Genomic DNA, 19,115 nt, shown 5'->3' with positions numbered 1-19,115 from the left:
CAGCACTCACCGTTGCACTGCACTGCTGGGTCAGTGAAGCGCTGCTCCCCAGAACTGGATGCAAAGCCGGTATTGCAGGTGCAGTAGTGGCTTCCTGCGGTGTTGGTGCAGGCGGCGTGCGCAGGGCATGATGCCAGATCCAGACATTCATCCATATCTGTGATGGAGGAAGGATGAATGGGCCCAGCTAGCACAATAGAGCCTTCCCTTGATGGGAAGAGGGGAGGGGAGAAGGCAGGTCCCAGCACCTGTCATTGGAGGGGGCACCATGTCAGGAATATGGTTCCCAACAGGTTTGCAATATGCTGCCCAGTCCCAAGAGGCAGCAGGTGCTAGTGGCCAGAGAAGCAGGAGCCAGCATGCCTGGGTTCTCATCTCAGCTTTGGGAGGAGAGCGAGGTTTGGTAGTTGGAGCAGGGAGGAGCTGATGCCACCTGCTGTTTAGCAGTCACCTGTGAACTGTACAGTCACTCTCTGGCCCAAGCAATATCTATGTCCCCCCAGAGAACCCACCATTGTTGGGCAGAGAAGCTGTTTAAAACCAGGCTGCGGGCTCAGATTTTATCTCTCTTGTGGGCAAGGGCTACGGTGAGAGGCCGGGGAAGGTTGCTTGGATGGTCACCTGTGCAGTGGGTTGTTCCAGGTACCCAAGGCCCTGGCGTGGATGGATGGTGCCCGGGTGAGCACTGGCAGGCATAGCTCCCAGGTGTGTTCATGCAGGAGGCATTGGGCCCGCAGATTGCAGGGGTTTGGGCACATTCATCCACATCTGCCAGAAGATGACTTGGAATTAGTCTGTGTTTATTACATGCATTACGGTAGCACCTAGAGGCCTCGCTGCGCTAGGTGCTGCACAGACACAGTGCGAACTTACAGTCCAACAAGACAAAGTGTGGGAGGGGGACAGAGGCCAGGAGAGGGGCAGACACTCAGTAAGTCAGGAGCAGCGCTGGGACTGGAACTCCCGTCTCTTCATTCCTAGGCAGTCGCCCGACCCACTGAGCAGCACTGGGGAGCCAGCAGTGAAAACACAGCCAGCTCGCCCCACTTCCCGGGGCTCTGGAGACAGTCACACCCCAGGCTGGGCAGGCAGAGCTGCTCAGACTCTCGCTCTCCTCTGCAGGATGACCGGCAAGCCGGCCTCAGCCTCCCACACCCAGAGCTACACCCACAGCCCCCGCATGGGACGCTCACCTGTGCAGCTGAACAGGATGCCAGCCTGGCTGTGGGGCAGGTAGCCTGGGGGACACGTGCAGGTGTAACTGCCCCGTGTGTTGGTGCAGATGGAGTTGGGGCCGCAGGGCGATGGGTCCCGGGAACATTCGTCAAGATATAGGGGAGGGAATCTAGGTTGGACCTTGTGACGCTAGCCACTCTGGACTGGCTCCATCACAGAGAGAGAGACCAGAGATGTTCCCTTTGGTGCTTTAATACACAGCCAGCTCCAGCTGGTAGAGGCTCAGGTCAAGTATGTTATATATGGTGCCACCTGGTAGCTGATCATTGTAATACTGCAGGGGTCAGCAACCTTTCAGAAGGGGTGTGCCAAGTCTTCATTCATTCACTCTGATTTAAAGTTTCGTGTGCCAGTCATACCTTTTAATGTTCTTAGAAGGTCTCTTTCTACACGTCTATAATATAGAACTAAACTATTGTTGTATGTAAAGTAAATAAGGTTTTTCAAATGTTTAAGAAGCTTCATTTAAAATTGAATAAAATGCAGAGCCCCCCGGACTGGTGGCCAGGACCCAGGCACTGTGAATACCGCTGAAAAACAGCTTGCGTGCCGCCTTCGTCACCCATCCCATAGGTTGCCTACCCCTGTAATACGGTTTAGCAGTCACCTGTGAACTGCCCAGTCACTCTCTGGCCCCAAGAATATCTATGTCCCCCGAGTGAGCCCCATCCTTCCTGGGCAGAGAAGCTGTTTAAAACCAGGGTGGGGGCTCAGATTTTGTCCTTCTCGTGGGCAAGGGCTACAGTGAGAGGCTGTCACACCCCAAGGCCCCCTCCCTCCAGGAGTCCCTAGGAAGGCAGATCAGCATTGTATATGGCTAACGCTCTTGCTAGCATCGCAAAGCTTTTTGGGGACGGTCAAATGTGTGTGAGTGGGGAGTGCAAGATTCCTTTGCAGGTTGCAAAAGGCCAAGAGGGGAAAAGGGGAAGAGAGCAGAGAACGGGTTAACTCGGCACCTCAGCTAGCTCTGTGAGAGAATAAGACGCTGGCCCCGGCCCAAGATCACGTGCCCGAGAAATCAGCAGCTGCCCAGCCGTGAGAAGAGAAGAACTAAGTCGATCAGAGCTGTAGAGAGAACAGCGAGAACAGTGAGAGTGAATGAAACAGAAGGGAAAACAGTCTACGGAGCCAGGATGTTTTGGGAAACCAGGGAGGCCACAGCAAGCCTGTTTGGACTGGCAAAAAGAGCACCAGGAACAGAGGGCACTGAACAAAGGCCCCACCTCCACCCCAACGAGCCCAGAACTTAAAAACCCGCCTGAGAGCTGAAGCAACTCGGAGAGCACCACAGATCCTTGGACGGCCTGGGCCCAGGACAGAATTCCAGTCCACCTGCCCCTCCTCGGTCTGATGTTACACCCAGACTTGGCTGCTCTGGGATATGGGTGTGTGAGCATGAAAGTGGGATAGGGCTTGGGGCATTAATGCTTTCTTTCTTCCCTTGAGTGACATGGGAGCATTCCCAGCACTCTCTGCTGTTATTTTATCAATAAACCTTTAAAATTGAGACATTTGCTGTGCCTCATCATCTCCTCCCCAGAAAAGATCCTGTGGCCCCAGCCTGATCAACTGTGGCCCAGGCAGACTGGTAATGAAAATCTGTCACAAGGTCGGGAAAGGTTGCTTGGATGGTCACCTGTGCAGCGGGTTGTTCCAGGTACCCAAGGCCCTGGCGTGGATGGATGGTGCCCGGGTGAGCACTGGCAGGTGTAGCTCCCAGGTGTGTTCATGCAGGAGGCATTGGGCCCGCAGATTGCAGGGGTTTGGGCACATTCATCCACATCTGCCAGGAGATGACTTGGAATTAGTTTGTGTGTTTATTACATGCATTACAGTAGCACCTAGAGGCCCCGCTGTGCTAGGCGCTGCACAGACACAGTGCAAACTTACAGTCCAACAAGACAAAGTGTGGGAAGGGGACAGAGGCCAGGAGAGGGGCAGACACTCAGTAAGTCAGGAGCAGCGCTGGGACTGGAACTCCCGTCTCCTCATTCCCAGGCAGTCGCCCGACCCACTGAGCAGCACTGGGGAGCCAGCAGTGAAGACACAGCCAGCTCGCCCCGCTTCCCGGGGCTCTGGAAACAGTCGCACCCCAGGCTGGGCAGGCGGAGCCGCTCAGACTCTCGCTCTCATCTGCAGGACGACCGGAGAGCCGGCCTCAGCCTCCCACCCCCAGAGCTACACCCACAGCCCCCACATGGGACACTTACCTGTGCAGCTGAACGGGATGCCAGGCTGGCTGTGGGGAAGGTAGCCTGGGGGACACATGCAGGTGTAACTGCCCACTGTGTTGGTGCAGATGGAGCTGGGGCCGCAGGGCGATGGGTCCCGGGAGCATTCGTCAAGATCTAGGGGAGGGAATCCAGGTTGGACCTGCATGATGCTAGAACACCAGGGTTTTACTACCGCAGGCCACCCACATCCTGATCCAAAGCCCATTGGAGTCAGGAAGAAAATTTCCACCAGGCTCAGTGTCCTTTTGGATCCATCGCTCTGCTCTGCGCCAAAACCAGCACTCACCGTTGCACTGCACTGCTGGGTCAGTGAAGCGCTGCTTCCCAGAACTGGATGCAAAGCCGGTATTGCAGGTGCAGTAGTGGCTTCCTGCGGTGTTGGTGCAGGTGGCGTGCGCAGGGCATGATGCCAGATCCAGACACTCATCAATATCTGTGATGGGAGAAGGAGCAATGGGCCCAGCTACCACAATGGAGCCTTCCCTTGATGGGAGGAGAGGAGCGGAGAAGGCAGGTCCCAGCACCTGGCATTGGAGGGGGCACCATGCCAGGAATACAGTTCCTAACAGGTTTACAATATGCTGCCCAGTCCCAAGAGGCAGCAGTTGCTAGTGGCCGGAGAAGCAGGAGCCAGGATGCCTGGGTTCTCCTCCCAGCTTTGTGAGGTTTGGTAGCTGGAGCAGGGAGGAGCTGATGCCACCTGCTGTTTAGCAGTCACCTGTGAACTGTGCAGTCACTTTCTGGCCCCAGGAATATCTATGTCCTCCAAGTCAAGCCCACCTTTACTGGGCAGAGAAGCTGTTTAAAACAGAGTGAGGGCTCAGATTTTTGTCTCTCCCGTGGGCAAGGGCTATGGTGAGAGGCCGGGGAAGGTTGCTTGGATGGTCACCTGCGCAGCTGGTTGTTCCAGTTACCCAAGGCCCAGCCGTGGATGGATGGTGCCCAGGTAAGCATTGGCAGGTGTAGCTCCCAGGTGTGTTCATGCAGGAGGCATTGGGCCCGCAGATTGCAGGGGTTTGGGCACATTCATCCACATCTGCCAGAAGATGACTTGGAATTAGTCTGTGTGTTTATTACATGCATTACGGTAGCACCTAGAGGCCCCGCTGCGCTAGGCGCTGCACAGACACAGTGCAAACTTACAGTCCAACAAGACAAAGTGTGGGAGGGGGACACAGGCCAGGAGAGGGCAGACACTCAGTAAGTCAGGAGCAGCGCTGGGACTGGAACTCCCATCTCCTCATTCCCAGGCAGTCGCCCGACCCACTGAGCAGCACTGGGGAGCCAGCAGTGAAGACACAGCCAGCTCGCCCCACTTCCCGGGGCTCTGGAGACAGTCGCACCCCAGGGTGGACAGGCGGAGCCACTCCCACCCTCGCTCTCATCTGCAAGACGACCGGAAAGCCAGCCTCAGCCTCCCACACCCAGAGCTACACCCACAGCCCCCACATTGGGCACTCACCTATGCAGCTGAACGGGATGCCAGCCTGGCTGTGGGGGAGGTAGCCTCGGGGACACGTGCAGATGTAACTGCCCAGTGTGTTGGTGCAGATGGAGCTGGGGCCGCAGGGCGATGGGTCCTGGGAGCATTCGTCCAGATCTAGGGGAGGGAATCCAGGTTGGACCTGCATGATGCTAGAACACCAGGGTTTTACTGCCACAGGCCACCCACTTCCTGATCCAAAGCCCATTGGAGTCAGTAAGAAAATTTCCACCAAGCTCAGTGGCCATTTGGATCCATCGCTCTGCTCTGTGCCAGAACCAATACTCACCGTTGCACTGCACTGCTGGGTCAGTGAAGCGCTGCTTCCCAGAACTGGATGCAAAGCCGGTATTGCAGGTGCAGTAGTGGCTTCCTGGGGTGTTGGTGCAGGTGGCGTGTGCAGGGCATGATGCCAGATCCAGACACTCATCCATATCTGTGATGGGAGAAGGAGCAATGGGCCCAGCTAGCACAATGGAGCCTTCCCTTGATGGAAGGAGAGGAGGGGAGAAGGCAGGTCCCAGCACCTGGCATTGGAGGGGGCACCATGCCAGGAATATGGTTTCCAACAGGTTTGCAATATGCTGCCCAGTGCCAAGAGGCAGCAGGTGCTAGTGGCCGGAGAAGCAGGAGCCAGGATGCCTGGGTTCTCGTCTCAGCTTTGGGAGGAGAGTGAGGTTTGGTAGTTGGAGCAGGGAGGAGCTGATGCCACCTGCTGTTTAGCAGTCACCTGTGAACTGTACAGTCACTCTCTGGCCCCAGCAATATCTATGTCCCCCTAGTGAACCCACCATTGTTGGGCAGAGAAGCTGTTTAAAACCAGGCTGGGGGCTCAGATTTTGTCTTTCCTGTGGGCAAGGGCTACGGTGAGAGGCCGGGGAAGGTTGCTTGGATGGTCACCTGTGCAGTGGGTTGTTCCGGGTACCCAAGGCCCTGGCGTGGATGGATGGTGCCCGGGTGAGCACTGGCAGGTGTAGCTCCCAGGTGTGTTCATGCAGGAGGCATTGGGCCCGCAGATTGCAGGGGTTTGGGCACATTCATCCACATCTGCCAGGAGATGACTTGGAATTAGCCTGTGTGTTTATTACATGCATTACGGAAGCACCTAGAGGCCCTGCTGCGCTAGGCGCTGCACAGACACAGTGCAAACTTACAGTCCAACAAGACAAAGTGTGGGAGGGGGACAGAGGCCAGGAGAGGGGCAGACACTCAGTAAGTCAGGAGCAGCGCTGGGACTGGAACTCCCGCCTCCTCGTTCCCAGGCAGCGGCCCGACCCACTGAGCAGCACTGGGGAGCCAGCAGTGAAGACACAGCCAGCTCGCCCCACTTCCCGGGGCTCTGGAGACAGTCGCACTCCAGGCTGTGCAGGCGGAGGTGCTCAGAACCTTGCTTTTGTCTGCGGGACGACCCACCCCCAGAGCTCCACCCACAGTCCCCGTACAGGACGCTCACCTATGCAGCTGAACAGGATGCCAGCCTGGCTGCTGCGGAGGTAGCCTGGGGGACACTTGCAGGTGTAACTGCCCCTTTTGTTGGTGCAGATGGAGTTGGGGCCGCAGGGCGATGGGTCCCGGGAGCATTCGTCAAGATCTAGGGGAAGGAATCCAAGTTGGACTCGCATGATGCTAGAACACCAGGGTTTTACTGCCCCAGGACAACCACACCCTGTTCCAAAGCCCACTGGAGTCAGTAAGAAAATTTCCACCAGCCTCAGTGGTCTTTTGGATCGATCGCTCTGCTCTGTGCCAGAGCTGGCTCAGACCAGTGACCCATCTAGCCCAGAATCCTGCTTTCAACAGTGGCTGGTACTAGATTCTTCAGACGATCATTTCAGATGTTCTCATTATTTATATCAAAGTCGAATCCTTCAAAACCTGATAAATGTGCAGCCTTCATGGGATACTGTGGCAGGCAGTTCTACAGGTTAATACAGCAGCATGTAAAAAACCACACAGTTTTCTTTCATCCATTTTAGGGACTGGATTGTGAGTGGCCCCGACATGGGTGCACAGGAGTAGAGAGCCCACAAGGAAGCTCCTCCCAGGCCTTCGTGAGGATCACACTTTCCTCCATATCCCTCCTGGTGGATCATAGTGTCCCAAAAGTGGGTGGGAAGGAGGCAGGGCCATAATATGCTCCTCCTCTCTGTACAAGGAATGGAAGCAGGGCTTGAGGGGACTCTGTCTACACCCTGGGCTGCTCCAGGAGGAATTCAGCCACCCATCCCCATGACGAGGTAGCTGCGCCAGGGCTGCGTCCAGACTGCACTATGGCTTTTCCATTTGATCGGCTGTCCCGTGATTTGGGGAGGGACAGATTGACAGGCTGGAGAAGCCAAGTCACTAAATCTCCTTGGCCACATATATCCCTCTTAGTCACTGCATCACGCTTTCCAATCAGCGAAACACTCGATACCGAATCTTCGCTGCAAGCAGAAGAGCCACTCAGGTGACCCTAGTGCCAGCTACATAGCAGTGGCCCCACTACATGGCTCCCCTTTTCCTAGCTGGGCTCAGGAGCTCACACTCACCGTTGCATGTCACTGTCGCATCAGTGAAGTGCCGCTCCCCAGAGCTAGATGCAAACCCACGTTTGCAGGTGCAGCGGTAGCTCCCGGCGATGTTGTCACAGGTTGCATAAGCAGGACAGACAGATGAATCCGTACACCTGTCAGCTGGGAAATGAAGAAGAAACAATGTAATTAATTAACAAGCCTTTGCCCCTTTTGTCTTACATCTTCAATGTGCTTGTAGCGGGGTGGTTACCCTCTCCTGCCCTGCGGGGCTTGAAACAGCCCAGGAGGGGCCTGGGGCTGGGGCTGGGGAAGGGAGCAAAGCCCTGGCTGACTGGGGGAAGTGGCCAGGGCAGCCAGAAGCTCAGGAGTAGAGAGAGAAGGGCCTGGCTTCTAGGGAGCTGAGCAGGGTATTGGGAGTGGAGCAGGGCTAGGGGAAGGCTAGAGGAGCTGGGGAGCTCTGGCCTAGGAAAGCCCTAGGCTGCGGGCCTAAGACCGGTGCTGGGGCTGCTAGGCAGAGGCAGCAGGGAGTGGGGCTAGATGGTAACTGGCAGTAGCCTTACACTGAGGAGAGGTGGGGATAGTGGGTGGGGAGACCCAGAGTGTGGGGGTACTGCCACAGGGGGCAGCAAGCCAGAGAAAGGGGCCCCGGGGTCCTGGGAGGGACCCCGGGGCCAGTGGTAAGACAGATCACCAGCCTCCAGGGGGCGCTCCTGGGTGCTGGGAGAGCTAATTCCCTGAGACGACCAGCAGGAGGCGCCGCAGGGGTGAGTCCATGCCCTTAAACAGTGCTTCATATTCCTTCGTTAAGCCTGCCAGCAAGTGAGGAAGAGTGGACCTAGCAGAATAGAGGGGTGGGGAGGTAGGATCAAGGCAGCCGGGCTCTCTTCTGAAGGCAAAGAAGCAAGAAAAGCCCTCCAGCGCCCTCCCCTGAAGCCAGGAAAGGAATAGCCGGAGGTGGGGAGGGTAGGAACAGAGGCCCTGGCGTGGATGGATGGTGCCCGGGTGAGCACTGGCAGTTGTAGCTCCCAGGTGTGTTCATGCAGGAGGCATTGGGCCCGCAGATTGCAGGGGTTTGGGCACATTCATCCACATCTGCCAGGAGATGACTTGGAATTAGTCTGTGTGTTTATTACATGCATTACGGAAGCACCTAGAGGCCCTGCTGCGCTAGGCGCTGCACAGACACAGTGCGAACTTACAGTCCAAAAAGACAAAGTGTGGGAGGGGGGACAGAGGCCAGGAGAGGGGCAGACACTCAGTAAGTCAGGAGCAGCGCTGGGACTGGAACTCCCGCCTCCTCGTTCCCAGGCAGTGGCCCGACCCACTGAGCAGCACTGGGGAGCCAGCAGTGAAGACACAGCCAGCTCGCCCCACTTCCCGGGGCTCTGGAGACAGTCGCACTCCAGGCTGTGCAGGCGGAGCCGCTCAGAACCTTGCTTTTGTCTGCGGGACGACCCACCCCCAGAGCTCCACCCACAGTCCCCGTACAGGACGCTCACCTATGCAGCTGAACAGGATGCCAGCCTGGCTGCTGCGGAGGTAGCCTGGGGGACACTTGCAGGTGTAACTGCCCCTTGTGTTGGTGCAGATGGAGTTGGGGCCACAGGGCGATGGGTCCCGGGAGCATTCGTCAAGATCTAGGGGAGGGAATCCAGGTTGGACTCGCGTGATGCTAGAACACCAGGGTTTTACTGCCCCAGGACACCCACCCCCTGTTCCAAAGCCCACTGGAGTCAGTAAGAAAATTTCCACCAGCCTCAGTGGCCTTTTGGATCGATCGCTCTGCTCTGTGCCAGAGCTGGCTCAGACCAGTGATCCATCTAGCCCAGAATCCTGCTTTCAACAGTGGCTGGTACTAGATTCTTCAGACGATCATTTCAGATGTTCTCATTATTTATATCAAAGTCGAATCCTTCAAAACCTGATAAATGTGCAGCCTTCATGGGATACTGTGGCAGGCAGTTCTACAGGTTAATACAGCAGCATGTAAAAAACCACACAGTTTTCTTTCATCCATTTTAGGGACTGGATTGTGAGTGGCCCCGACATGGGTGCACAGGAGTAGGGAGCCCACAAGGAAGATCCTCCCAGGACTTCGCGAGGATCACACTTTCCTCCATATCCCTCCTGGTGGATCATAGTGTTCCAAAAGTGGGTGGGAAGGAGGCAGGGCCATAATATGCTCCTCCTCTCTGTACAAGGAATGGAAGCAGGGCTTGAGGGGACTCTGTCTACACCCTGGGCTGCTCCAGGAGGAATTCAGCCACCCATCCCCATGACGAGGTAGCTGCGCCAGGGCTGCGTCCAGACTGCACTATGGCTTTTCCATTTGTTTGGCTGTCCCGTGATTTGGGGAGGGACAGATTGACAGGCTGGAGAAGCCAAGTCACTAAATCTCCTTGGCCACATATATCCCTCTTAGTCACTGCATCACGCTTTCCAATCAGCAAAATACTCGATACCGAATCTTCGCTGCAAGCAGAAGAGCCACTCAGGTGACCCTAGTGCCAGCTACATAGCAGTGGCCCCACTACATGGCTCCCCTTTTCCTAGCTGGGGTCAGGAGCTCACACTCACCGTTGCATGTCACTGTCGCATCAGTGAAGTGCCGCTCCCCAGAGCTAGATGCAAACCCACGTTTGCAGGTGCAGCGGTAGCTCCCGGCGATGTTGTCACAGGTTGCATAAGCAGGACAGACAGATGAATCCGTACACCTGTCAGCTGGGAAATGAAGAAGAAACAATGTAATTAATTAACAAGCCTTTGCCCCTTTTGTCTTACATCTTCAATGTGCTTGTAGCGGGGTGGTTACCCTCTCCTGCCCTGCGGGGCTTGAAACAGCCCAGGAGGGGGCGGGGGCTGGGGCTGGGGCTGGGGCTGGGGAAGGGAGCAAAGCCCTGGCTGAGTGGGGGAAGTGGCCAGGGCAGCCAGCCTAGGAAAGCCCTAGGCTGCGGGCCTAAGACCGGTGCTGGGGCTGCTAGGCAGAGGCAGCAGGGAGTGGGGCTAGATGGTAACTGGCAGTAGCCTTACACTGAGGAGAGGTGGGGATAGTGGGTGGGGAGACCCAGAGTGTGGGGGTACTGCCAGAGGGGGCAGCAAGCCAGAGAAAGGGGCCCTGGGGTCCTGGGAGGGACCCCGGGGCCAGTGGTAAGACAGATCACCAGCCTCCAGGGGGCGCTCCTGGGTGCTGGGAGAGCTAATTCCCTGAGACGACCAGCAGGAGGCGCCGCAGGGGTGAGTCCATGCCCTTAAACAGTGCTTCATATTCCTTCGTTAAGCCTGCCAGCAAGTGAGGAAGAGTGGACCTAGCAGAATAGGGGGTTGGGGAGGTAGGATCAAGGCAGCCGGGCTCTCTTCTGAAGGCAAAGAAGCAAGAAAAGCCCTCCAGCCCCCTCCCCTGAAGCCAGGAAAGGAATAGCCGGAGGTGGGGAGGGTAGGAACAGAGGGTGGGTGTTGAGGGAGCTGATCCTGTGAACTGGCTCCAATATCACTGTGAGGTGAGGGGCCATTATGCCCATTTTCCAGATGGGGAACTGAGGCAGAGAGAGATTAAGGTCCGAAGCAGTCACTTGGGGTACCGCATTGGAGGCGCACAGGCCCTGATTGTTCAGCGCCCTTAGCGTTCTCTAGCCTGGTGTACGTGCAAAGCTCAGCTCCCCTTGCTGGGAGCGCTTCTGAAACTCAGCCCTGGGGCCTCAAGTCAACACGCGGCTAGTGACCACCCCTTAAAAACTGGGCTAAGTGACTGCCCAGTACCACACAGGAACTCTGGGCCCTACAAGTAACAACTTCCCTCCCCACGCAGCCCTGGCTTATCCCCTGAGCAGAGCTAGCCCGTGCACTGGGTGAGGCAGGGGATGCCCAGGTAACAAAAGTCTGTGGCATGATGCACACGCACAAGGGGACAGAGGACACTTGACTTCTGGCATTTCCTAACTTCTGAGTGGTTGATTTGCAACCTTTAGAACAGTGGTCCCCCCACTGTGGGGTGCGCCCCCTGGGGGGCATGGAGGAGCATTTGAGGGGCATGGCGGGGCCCGGGCCAGCCCTCATGAGAGTGGGGAGGAAGTGCTACCCAGCCCCACTGTGCCATCCCACTCTGCTCTGGCACCACTCCCAGCCTCAGCCGCAGCTCTGCACCCGGCCACAGCCCTAGCTGCTGGCTCCCATCATGCCCTGGCTGCAGCCCCGCCCCCAGATCCACCTCCAGCTGCAGCCCCAGCCTCGGCCCCCTCGCCCCAGGAGCCGCAGCCTCGCTCCTGCTCCTGGAGGGGTGGACAGGGGTAGGAAGGGGCATGACCCTGCAGAGTTTGGGGACCACTGCTTTAGACTGGTCTTTTAACAAAGGCATTTTTAGCACCTGTATTTTCCTAGGTTTTTCAAAAGGCAAACTGAAAAAACCCATCACGTGGCACCGTATGAAGAGCCACATGAGTCACCAGCTGAGTTGGAACCTCAACATCCATTGCACGGACCTCGGCCACTTGAGCTGAGGGAGGAATTGCGAGCCGCAGCAGTTTGTCAGTATCTATGCGAGGGAGGAGGCACTTTGCCGGGGAGTTCCCCAGATCCCTGCTGACAGCAGAGCAATGGGGAGACTCTGGAATCTTGGCCTCCATCCCAGGCTCTGGAGGGAGTGTGGTCTAGTGGATGCAGATCCTTCCGCCCATTCCCCCAAGCTCAGCTCCTTCAGCCCCGTCCCCTCCAATCTGTCCCTGTCCCAGTGCTGTCTTTTCCCCACCTCTGTCTCCTTGTCCCCATCCCATTCTGCACTCCTCAGGTTTCTCATGACAATCCCCTTGCCCAGCCAGTCCCAGTCTCCTCCCAGTATCTGATCCCCCGTCCCTCCCAGTCCCCGTCTCCTTTCCCAACCAGTCCCAGTCTTCTCCCCATGCCTGATCCCCCTCTCCAGGGTGAATTTGATTTAAATCAGGATGAGAGTGGGGAGAACTCCTCCTACACCTTGGCTTAAGGTCACAAGAACGGCCATACTGGGTCAGACCAATGGTCCATCTAGCCCAGGACCCTGTCTTCCAACAGTGGCCGGTGCCAGGTGCTTCAAAGGGAATGAAGAGAACAGGGCAGTGATTGAGGGATCCATCCCCTGTCCAGTCCCAGTTGGCAGCAGTCCGGGTTGCTCAGCATCCCCACCCACAGCTTTGTGCAGTTTGCACCATCTTCCATTGCTGCTTTCCAGTGTGACTGGCCATTCCTGGGGCTATTGTTGGCCAGACTGCGGGAAACCAAGTCATTAAATCTCCTTTGCCATATATTGGCCTGGCCTGGCTCCTAGTCACCACCTCACGCTTCCCAGTCCCTGATACTTTTTTCTCTAGTACCTGATGTATTATCTTCATCGCACACTCCAGAGCTACTCCGTGGCAGTCTCCCCAGTACAGAGCTCCAGGGCTTACACTCACCGTTGCAATGGACGGCTGGATCAGTGAACTTCGTGGCCCCTGAAGTGGATATGAACCCAGGTCGGCAGGTGCAGTAGTAGCCCTGGAGAGTACTGGTGCACGTTGCGTGATCAGGGCACAGCATTGGATCGTCGCACCTGTTCACTGGGAAATGAAGAAGGAACCAGGGCTGGGCAGTGTTTTAAAACACAGCCCTGTTTAGCTGCCCGCAGAGAAGGTGGCTTTGTGGCAAGCGGGGACAACAGCGCAAGAGAGCAGAAGGGAATGAAAAAGAAGAACGAGAAAAATACACAGAAACGTGGGGAAAGAGGAGGAGGAAATGGGATGGAAAGTTCTTTGCCCGTTCAAAGCCTCCCTCCAGCTGCAGGACACACTGGGGTTCAGAACTGGAGATTTTTGTCCAGGTTTCTAGGCATCAACTTACGAGCGCTGGAGACATGCTGAGTCCCCTTGAAGCAGACGAACCAGCAAAAGCCTGGAAGAGGAGACACAACCAAAGATGATTATTGCACTGGGTTTTAGTGCCTGTAGGAGGCTGAGTGGCCTAGTGGGTAGAGCAGTAGCTCTCGGTGGAGGGTGGTTGATTCTATTCTTGGCTCTGCTGGTTGACCTCAGCCAGTCTCTCCTCTCTATTTCCCTTGGGTCCAGCTTTCCCATTTTGATTATAAACTCTCAGAGCAGCCTTTGTCTTCACACTGCTGATCATGGCTGAGACCCCTAAGCACTAATGGAACGTAACCTATCAGAGTAATACCTTTTCAGCGGGCCAGATCCCAAGGTACTGAACTCAGGAACCAATCCCCAGGCAGTATAAATCAGCGTGGCACTCCTGACTGCCGTGAGCAGCTGAGGATCTGGCCCTCAGCCCCAGCAGGAGTTTAGCCTGAGTAAGCACCAAGGAAGGATACACGAGATCAGCTCATTCTGTGGGCCCCTTCACGAGAGAGAAGTTCTCAGGCACTCGCTCCTCTCACTGCCCGGCGATCTGACTATTTCTCTGTAAGCTAGAAAGCGGTGAGCACTAACCAACTCCAGGGACAGCTGAGCCCCCAGACATTCAGAAATGCGCCTTGGCTGGGACAACCAGAAGCCCAGTGGCTTGGTCTAACCCCCTCTGGAGCAGGGAAGGCAGGTGGAAACCTCAGAAATTTCCTGCTGTCAGTTGCTCTAGAGCTGCCCCTGCACAGAGGGGTTCTTTTGAGGCTCTCTTTCCTCCACCCTCACCGGGAACTCAGAGAGGTGGTGCCGTTTGATTTAAAATAGAAGGGACCAAACTTTCCAAAAAAACCATTGGGCTGATCCTCATTTCCCCCAGCTCCCGTTGGTTGCTTAAGACGGAACAAAGGGCCGTGCGACAATACAAGCAGAAGAGCTTGGCATTTGCAGCCCAGCCCGCTGTGGCTGGTTACACAAGGCTGTTTCCCATTTGGATCCAACAAGGGGGCTGGAAGTTTCAGGCTAGAAAATACAAGAGGATTTTTAACCAGCAGAGGAGAGAGGTTCTGGATCAGCATCCCGATGGGACTAGTGGGGGCAAACAGCCGAGCTAGGTGTAAGCTGGAGCTGGATACATTTATACACAGGGTTATATGGCAGGATTGTGTGTGGTAGCAGGGGACTGGACCACTGCAAACCATCCCTTCTCCTTCCCCAGGGGCTGGGCTGGCCAATGGAGAGGGTCGATTCCCACAACCCCACAGGCAGACATGGGTTAACCCGGGGGGACAATTGGCACCTGTGCAGGGGCAGAGGCTGGCCAGGCTGCGCTGCTCCCTGCTGGCCATGGTGATCCTCAGAAAGGCCAAGAGTCGTCAGCCAGGAGCTCCTGATCCACACCCATGCCACTCTCAGCTTCTGCAGTCACAGGCTCAGATCTGGGTGGGCCAAGGTGCTAACTGGGTGGGGTGGGGCCCACCTCTGGCTATGCCCCACACTGGCCTGGCTGACCTGGGAGGCCCCTTCCAGTCCTGTGTCCTGAGGCAGCCTCACTGGCCCGACCTTCCATCCATTACCTGGCTGCTTCGAGCAGCATCGGAAGTCACCACGAGGCTCTGTGGGCTCTTGGGTACCCATCTGCAGTCACAGCACTGAGACGAACGGGGGACTCGCAGTAAAGGCCCCGGGGCCCAGCTCGACAAAGGTGCTTAGGCACAACTGTGCTCCAAAATGCCGGCTTGGTTACGTTCAGCACCTGTGACTGATGACACTTCCAGCAGCCACGGGCTAAGCAGGTGCTCAGCTGTGACTGGTGATTTGCTTCTTCCCACTAACAAACACACACCCTACGCCTAGACAACCATGAGCACAAACAGTCCCGCTTGTGTCACGCTTATCCTGTGCCCCCACCCCACCCTTCCACTGGGTTCCCTTTACCCACCTTCTCTTACGCTAAGGCCCCAATCCTCCCATGATCTTCACCCAAGCAGCCTGTCATAACATTTTTTCCCAGATTTGGACCTTAGCGTCCAAAATATGGGTGTTAGCATGAATTCCTCTAAGCTTAATTACCAGCTTAGATCTGATAGCGCTGCCACCAATCAGGAATTTTTAGGGCCTGATACCCTCTGGTCCCCCCCAAACCCAGATTCCTTGAGTCTTACAACAAAGGGAAATAACCCCCTCCCCTTGTTTCCTTGTTACTTCCTCCCAGGCTCCCCTCCCTGGACGATCCTAAGAGATTCCCTGCTCCCAGTCCTGGAAACACAAGTACCGAGAGAGCTAATCTCTCTCCCCTCCTCACCCACAGGGTATGCAAAGTCAGGCTTAGTAAATCTAACAAAGAGATTTCCCCCCTGACTTCTTCCTCCCACCAATTCCCTGGTGAGCTGCAGACTCAATTCCCTGGAGTCCCCACTAAAGAAAAACTCCAACAGGTCTTAAAAAGAAAGCTTTATATAAAAAGAGTGAAAAAGGACATAATATATAGTCTCTGTATCAAGGTGGCAATATACAGGGTCAATTGCTTAAAGGAAAAAAATGAATAAACAGCCTTATCCAAAAAGAATACAATTCAAAACACTCCAGCAACTACACACATGTAAATACAAAAAAACAATATAAACCTATTGTCTTACTACCTTTGTACTTACAACTTGGAAACAGAAGATTAGAAAGCCAGGAGATAGAAAAATCACTCTCAGAGCTGAGAGGGTCAGATCCAAGACAAAGAACAAAGAACTCACACCCAAAACTTCCCTCCACCCAGATTTGAAAAAGTCTTGTTTCCTGATTGGTCCTCCGGTCAGGTGTTTGGTTCCCTGTGTTAACCCTTTACAGGTAAAAGAACATTAACCCTTAGCTATCTGTTTATAACACAGCCCCCCATGCCTGTTACAGACAGGGGGCACTGGGATTAATCAGGGCTTAAAGAGACTAAGCATTTTAGGACAGGAAGTGTCTTTTGCTATTTAGCTGCTGTGGCAAGGCACCTTCTCAGTCTCCTCAGTCTCTGCTGCTTTTAGCCCTGGTGAGACAGGCTTGGGTAATGTGGTCCCCCTTGGGACACAGGGGGAGTCTGCTCCCCATATCTCCACCAGTCCTGTTTAGAGTATTTTTGTCCCTTGTGGGAGAGAATACTGCCTCTCCTCCTGGTGAGGCTCACTGTCTTGCTACTCCTCGCCTACCAGCAGCAGAGCTCCTTCTCTTCCCCCAGGAGGGTTCAAAAAGGTCTCAGGCAGCCCTACGTTGGAATCAGCTGATCCTAATTAACCTCAGGTAGCTCCCCCTCAGCTGATTCTAATTGCTACCGTGGTAACCCTTTCTCAGCTGAACCTGATTGACCCGTAGTTGCCTCCCAGTTGATAGGGAGGAGGGCCTTTTAACTCTCTGGGACTGATTCCTACCCCTCCCTTGCAGCTGTCTGTCCTGAGTTTATCACACTACACACAGCACCTAGCATATTGAGGGCATGACAATAACTTTAATAATGTATTGATTAACAACAACCAAGTGTTCATAATCAACGTGAAACAATTAATAGCAAACCACTAATAATCAAATCCACACACTACAAACACTAATGAATCTTTCATTAGTAGCCATTTGTGATTAATAATAAAAACACCCCAGGGATACCCAGCGTGGCAGCCACCGGTGTATTAATAGATTTGGAGGCAACGGTGAACATCTAGTCTGACTTCCTGTGTGATTTGTGTGATAGAACTTCCCTGAATGAATTCTTGTTTGAACAAGAGCAGATCTTTTAGAAAAACATCCAACCTCGATTTAAAGATTTCTAGTGCTGGAGAAGCCACCACGACCCTTGGTAGGTTGCTCCGATGGTTAATTGCCCTCGCTATTAACATTTGTACCTTATTGCCACGATGAATTTGTCTCGCTTCAACTTTCAGCCATTGGATCTTGTTAGACCTTTGTCCACTAGACTGAGAAGCCCATGCTCAAATATTTATTTTCCCTGTAGGTACTTATAGACTGGGATCAGGTCACCCTTTAACCTTCTCTTTGTTAAGCTAAATAGATCGAGTTCCTGAGTCTTTCACTACAAGACAAGCTTTCCAATTCTTTAATCATGCTCATGGCTCTTCTCTGACTCCTCTCTAATTTTTCCAACACCCTTCTTGAATTGTGGACCCCAAAACTGGACACAGGATTCCAGCCGGGGTCACACCAGGGTCAAATACAGAGTAAAATAACCTCTCCCTCCAACTTGAGATTCCTCTGTTCATGCATCCCAGTATCATATTAGCCCTTTTAGTCACAGGGTCACAGTCAAACCTCCGCTGATTATCCATCATGACCCCCAAGGTTTTGTCTGAATCACTGCTTCTCAGGATGGAGCTGTAAGTATGGCCGACAGTCTTTGTTCATAGATGTACGTCCATATACTTGGTCACACTGAAATGCATATTGCTTGATTGCACCCAGCTTACCGAGGGATCCAGATCTCTCTGTATCCATGACCTGTCCTCTTCCTTACTACCACTTCCCCAATCCGCATCTTCTGCAGACTTTCTCAATAACGATTCTACGTGTTTTTCTGGGTCATTCATCAAATAAGCATTTAGATGAAAAGTCACAGATCTGGGCTGAACGCCCATCACTGAAAGACCCCCCTACGACCCCTCAAAGATCCCAACACAATGACAATTATTGTTGCCTCTTTTCAACTCGAGCTGCTAGTCAAATTTCTGGGCCCAGGGCATCTTCCAGCTGGGAGTAGAAACTGATGATGGACTCTGGTATTTCCTATGTTTCAATCTGGTTTGGTTACAAGCCCTGCTTCTTCAAATGCAGAAGGGACCAAAAACCAGAGATAGCTTCTTTTCTTTACAAAAAACAACAACAAGGAGTCCTTGTGGCACCTTAGAGACTAACAAATATATTTGGGCATAAGCTTTCGTGGTCTACAGCCCACTTCATCAGATGTTTTAGCCCATGAAAGCTTATGCTCAAATAAATGTTTTAGTCTTTAAGGTGCCACAAGGACTCCTCGTTGGTTTTGCTGATACAGACTAACATGGCTGCTACTCTGCAACCTTCTTTTCTTACAGTCCCAAGCCTCGTTAGCCAGCACCAAACCCAAAAGCTGTCTCTGGTCTTCTCCCAGGGTCATTCAAACCATGCCTACAAGCTCCTGTCTGGCTTTCTTCCTCTGTCTCTGAGTCTCCCCCAGTTTCTTGTCTGCCACTCCCCCCGCAGCTAGATTAATTCCATGCCTAACATTCTCACACACATGGTCAGAATAATAGCCAGGTGGCACCCTCTGCCCACACGATGCTAGTTTCTGGGCAGATTCCATCCTGCCTTGTTTTGGGGGGGGGGCCCTACAGGGTCTCTTACAATTATCTTCACACATCAATTTCCATGAGGTTTTAACTCAACCAGTAACAAGGATTGATTGCACTCACGAGCCTCAATCATGGATTGGGCCCCTGCAGTGCTAGGTGCTGTACAAAAGCAGAACATGAATACAGTCCCTGCCCCAAAGAGCTTAAGTTAAGTTAGTTTGTTTTTTGTCAAGCCCCCGCTGGAAGAAAATAACACAATTCCTTGCAAACTTACCTATAAGGTGGGTGATAAGCTGCTTCCTCATTATGCCACTGCCTTCTCTTACCAGGCAAGAAAACTGCCCCTGCTTTATCTGGTTGCGATCTTTCTCAGAGGAAGTTTGCAGAATGACATGGTTTTTACTGGGGCTTCCTTTCAGAGGTGCTTTAGCTCAGCGCTCCTGCTCTTGTGACAGTTCTGCTTGCTCTGCCCAGAACGA

General features: G+C 54.1%; 1 protein-coding gene across 13 annotated transcripts in view; it reads right to left on the bottom strand.

Annotated features, from left to right (window-relative positions):
• ADGRE1 (adhesion G protein-coupled receptor E1) overlaps nt 1-19,115 on the bottom strand; it is a 33,669-nt gene extending 14,554 nt beyond the window's left edge. For 2 of the 13 annotated variants that reach the window (XM_050924958.1, XM_050924964.1), the window contains exons 1-12: nt 18,911-19,115; nt 13,314-13,364; nt 12,890-13,033; nt 10,047-10,190; nt 6,407-6,544; nt 5,854-6,000; nt 5,243-5,389; nt 4,933-5,070; nt 4,360-4,506; nt 3,757-3,903; nt 3,447-3,584; nt 2,873-3,019 (exon numbers count right to left, since the gene is read on the bottom strand). In XM_050924958.1, the coding sequence (XP_050780915.1) occupies nt 2,873-3,019; nt 3,447-3,584; nt 3,757-3,903; nt 4,360-4,506; nt 4,933-5,070; nt 5,243-5,389; nt 5,854-6,000; nt 6,407-6,544; nt 10,047-10,190; nt 12,890-13,033; nt 13,314-13,364; nt 18,911-18,941 (1,519 nt within the window). In that variant the 5' untranslated portion in view covers nt 18,942-19,115. Of the gene's footprint in view, nt 1-10; nt 158-621; nt 769-2,872; nt 3,020-3,446; nt 3,585-3,756; nt 3,904-4,359; nt 4,507-4,932; nt 5,071-5,242; nt 5,390-5,853; nt 6,001-6,406; nt 6,545-7,484; nt 7,629-8,968; nt 9,107-10,046; nt 10,191-12,889; nt 13,034-13,313; nt 13,365-18,910 lie in introns of all 13 variants that reach the window. The other 11 variants (XM_050924956.1, XM_050924957.1, XM_050924959.1 and 8 more) reach the window with 11 other exon arrangements.

This window comes from Gopherus flavomarginatus, chromosome 16 (genome assembly GCF_025201925.1).
Source record: "Gopherus flavomarginatus isolate rGopFla2 chromosome 16, rGopFla2.mat.asm, whole genome shotgun sequence".
Taxonomy (NCBI): Eukaryota; Metazoa; Chordata; order Testudines; family Testudinidae; genus Gopherus; species Gopherus flavomarginatus.
This window is presented reverse-complemented; position numbering and strand designations above follow the sequence as displayed.